Source organism: Corvus brachyrhynchos, unplaced genomic scaffold, assembly GCF_000691975.1.
Source record: "Corvus brachyrhynchos isolate BGI_N302 unplaced genomic scaffold, ASM69197v1 scaffold116, whole genome shotgun sequence".
Taxonomy (NCBI): Eukaryota; Metazoa; Chordata; class Aves; order Passeriformes; family Corvidae; genus Corvus; species Corvus brachyrhynchos.
In genome coordinates, this window is record NW_008240221.1 from 15,653,511 (window position 1) to 15,657,619 (window position 4,109).

Here is a 4,109-nt window from a genome sequence, read left to right on the forward strand (position 1 = left end):
ATGGAGGGAAGCGGGGTGGGGACCCGCCGGCCGCACGGGAGAAATGTCTCCACTCCCAAAAGCTGCCGTCAAGCTAATTATCATTGGCAAAAGCCGGCATCTGCAGAAGGAGCAGAGAATGAGCACACACGTGTGCGTGTGTGTGTGTGTGCCTGTGTGTGTGTTTGTGTCCCCGCGTGTCCCCAGCCCGCTGAGCCCTCGCTGCCTTTCCCTCCCCATCTCCAGGCACAGCCCGGCCATTGTCTCTGCCCGCAGCAGCAGGCGACAAAACATCTCCCCTCCCTGCTTGCCGAGGTCGGGGATGAGGGCTTTTTTTCCACCCTGCTTTTGATGGGGGGGGTTTAAGGCTCTGTGGATTTACGGACACCCGCGTTTGTAGATTGCCGTGGGAGAGAAGAGTTGGGGGAGCGGTTGGGTGGGATTTGGCTGCGGGCAGGGTATATCCTAACTTGGGGATGCTCTCCAGGGCATTTTGCAACGTGTAGCCTTACCAGAAAAAAAAAAAAAGAAAAAAAAAAGAAAAAAAGGGGAAAAAATTGCTGTCTTTTTTTAAAGAGCTGAAACCCTCTAGATTTATGTTAAAAAATATTTCGGTCTCTTCTTTCCGATTTATAATTAACAACACTATGGTAGAGGCGTCAGCCACTTAAACTGAATCTGTTCTTAAAACAAAAGTGTGTGTGTGTGTGTGTGCGGGGGGGGCAGCTCTGGGAAGTGTGAGTCTATTTAGGAAGGAACGTAAGTTGAACTTTAACAGAAATGGCAGACAGTCCAGTTGAACGGGTTCCTGCAACATCAAAAAGGTTTTATATCGCCCCTGGCTTTGCCTCAAAACTATAAATTTACTATCCTTTAAAATTCTCTCCATGCATTTCACATTTGGGTGGAAATCGTGAGATCTATGTACGTATATATATATATTTTTTTTTTTTTTCATATCGGGCAGTAGAAATAGGATTCAGAAAAAAAAAAAAGAAGTGGAGCCCAACTTAACGCAGATTCAAGTATTTATTTGGGTATTGAGAATAAATACGCTCTGTAACACGCACCAGAAAGGCTTAATCTTCGCTGTAAATAGACATATATTACAGTGACTGCACGTTTCTTCTTCCATTCTTTTAAAAATTACAAAAAAAAAAAAAATTAGAAAAGCCTCTTTTTTCTTCATGATTTGCTTAAAAACCCCAACAACAAACTGCAAGAACAAAAGCACCAAAGGCAATCAATTCCTCGTATTAGGAATGTATAATTAAATATATATTAAAACAAAAAGGAAATATGTTTTCTTCTCCTTCTCCTTCTTCTTCTTCTTCTTCTTCTTCTCCTTCTTCTTCTTCTTCTTCTCCTTCTTCTCCTTCTTCTTTTTCTTCTTCTGAGCCTCTAGCGTTGCTTCATCTCACTTCCTTGCTTCAGCTCAGCAGTGTCTACTTTCCGCATCTTCCTCCGTTCGAGTTAATTGAAGTTCTGCCTCTTCCTCGCTAAACTTTTTCCCCCCTCTCCCTCTCCCCAAACTCTGCCTCTGCCAGCCCCCCTCGTCTGATTACATCTAGTAATTCTCCACTGAATGAACGTCATTTACAATAGTAGGGGAGCTCTCGAGCTGGCTGCCAGCTTCACGCTCCATTTGGTCCTGCATTCTCCCTTTAAAGTAGTCGTGTAATATTAATAGTCATGAATATCAATTATTATGAGGCGGTGTAGAGAAGGAAAGGGAGGAAGGGGTAGCGGAGCAGTCTGAGCCTAGCCTTGGGTTGAAGAGGATTGTATTTGGGAGCTCAAAGGCGAAAAAAAAAAAAAAAAAAAAAAACCAACCAAAAAAAAAACCAAAAAAAAAGGAGGAAAAAAAATCCCCGAGAGGGAGGGGTAAATCATATATGTAGATAGAGGTTTCCAGGCTCGGTTTTGGGGGCATTGGTCTTTTTTTTTTTTTTTTTTTTTTTTTTTTTTTTTTTTGATGGATAGACTTCGAAATATCTCAAGCTGTTCTCCTGTGTCCAACACGTCCCTTTGCAGATCTCCTTGATATTTTTCCCTCCAATTATTAGTATTATCACCATTATTTTATTTTTAGCTATTACAAGACTTTTTTTATTTCCAGATGTTAGTCCACACCTATTCCGCCATGGTGAGTTTGGATCCATGTTGTACTAGAATTGCATGTTCTCTCTCTCTCTCGATCTGTTGTGTCTCTCTCTCCCTCTCTCTCTCTTTTTAAACGCCTTTGGCTTGGTAATTTAGCACAATAATTGGAGGAGGCTTGCAGCTGCTTCTCCCTTTTTGCATTGTGTGTTCCCGATTTGAGCTAGGGGAGTCTTGGGGGAAGAGCAGGGGGAAAAAGAACTTTTTTTCCGTGTTGTTTTTTTTTTGGTTTGTTGTTTTTTTGGGGTTTTTTTTTTTTTTTTTTTTTTTTCTATTTTTTGGCCACTGACAGCATGTGATTTCATTCGATGTGTGAATAAAATTGTGAGTTTTGTGTCTTCCTCCTGTGAACTCCCCTCCCACTTACCCCCTTGCTTCCGAGAAAAAGGATTTGCTCAATACTGATGTTTCATTTTTATTTTATTTGAATTTTTAAATTTTTTAAATTTTATTTTTAAGGGGTAGACTCCCTTTAAGCAAAGATTCCCTGTAAATTTTATTTTTGCTTTTTTTCTTTTTCCCCTTTTTTTTTTTATTTTTATTTTTTTTTATTTTTTATTTTTCCCAAGTCCTTTTTCACACAACTTCTCACCTCGGAGTCTTCCGAGAAGTGCAACTTTCTTTTTGGGCTTTTCCACGTGAAAATGGGTTGGTGATTTTGAGTTACAGGACTTCAGCAGAGGGAATAAACAGAGGTTGGGAAAATTTAGGCAGGAGAAGGGGTGGGTTGTCTTCATAGAAGGGTGTTCTTGTGCTCTTAATTTATTATTTTTTTACCTTTGGTTTGATTTGAGGGGGCTGTGGATGGGGAATTATATTACTGGTCTGAAATTGCAGATCGTACATGTATTTGGAGCACCAGTCCTACATTTTTAATTATGATATTTAGCAATTCTCCCTCACACCCCCCGCCCCCTTCCCCCTTCTTGATTGTTTCTGGGAATAGACACGATGTGGGTGCTAAACACTGGAACATTTCTAATAATTGGTGGGGGAAGGGGGCACATCCGAATCCCACTTTCCAACTGTTTATATTTTGGTTTATTTTACTTCGGGGTGGGTTTGTGCTCCTTTTACTTTTTTTTTTTTTTTTTAAAAAAGGTCCTCTTTTTTGTTGTTGTTTGTATGTCATTCCGCTTGTAGGACCGGCATGATGGAGTGCCCAGCCACAGTTCCAGGCTGTCCCAGCTGGGATCCGTCTCGCAGGGACCCTACTCCAGCGCTCCTCCGCTCTCTCACACCCCATCCTCGGATTTCCAGCCGCCTTATTTCCCACCCCCCTATCAGCCTCTTCCTTACCACCAAAGCCAGGACCCTTACTCCCATGTCAATGACCCCTACTCCCTAAACCCCTTGCATCAGCCCCAGCAGCACCCCTGGGGACAGAGGCAGAGGCAAGAGGTGGGATCAGAAAGCTGGTCACTGCTGCCACAGCCTCGGGCCGCCCTGCCCCAGCTCTCGGGACTGGACCCCAGGCGGGACTACCACTCAGTAAGGAGGCCAGATGTCCTCCTGCACTCAGCTCACCATGGCCTTGACTCCGGCATGGGGGACAGCCTTTCTCTGCACGGCATCGGACACCCAGGGATGGAGGAGGTCCAGGTAAGGCACCGCGTTTCTTTCTCCCGGGCAGTGCAGCTGGAGCCCCTGTCCCTGGGCTAGGAATGATCGCTGAGGGGTTTCCAGCACAATTTCTGTGGGTTGCCATTGTTTTTCCACACTGGCTTTGTAACTCTGGTACTCCAAAAAAAATCTATTTTTCTTTTCTTTCTTTCTTTTTTTTTTTTTTTTTTTTTAATAAGAGAATTTGTTTCCTTGCTGTCACGCACAGGCTCTGCTTTATAAACCCTCCCCTACATGGCAAAGCAGCAAAGTGCAGGGGGAAGGCAGACATGCTGCTCTAAATATTCCACGTGTTTCAAAAGCTGGCAGAGTTCAAGCTTGGCTTTTCAAATTTCAGTTATTTCCCA

The 4,109-nt window shown here is 43.2% G+C and overlaps 1 protein-coding gene across 8 annotated transcripts in view; it reads left to right on the plus strand.

Moving 5' to 3' along the window:
- TFAP2B (transcription factor AP-2 beta) overlaps nucleotides 1–4,109 on the plus strand; it is a 33,616-nt gene that overhangs the window by 2,088 nt on the left and 27,419 nt on the right. For 5 of the 8 annotated variants that reach the window (XM_017745048.1, XM_017745050.1, XM_017745049.1 and 2 more), the window contains exons 2-3: nucleotides 2,099–2,125; nucleotides 3,283–3,741. In XM_017745048.1, coding sequence (XP_017600537.1) covers nucleotides 2,099–2,125; nucleotides 3,283–3,741 — 486 coding nt within the window. The remainder of the gene's footprint in view (nucleotides 1–2,098; nucleotides 2,126–3,282; nucleotides 3,742–4,109) is intronic. The other 3 variants (XM_017745051.1, XM_017745053.1, XM_008641844.2) reach the window with 1 other exon arrangement.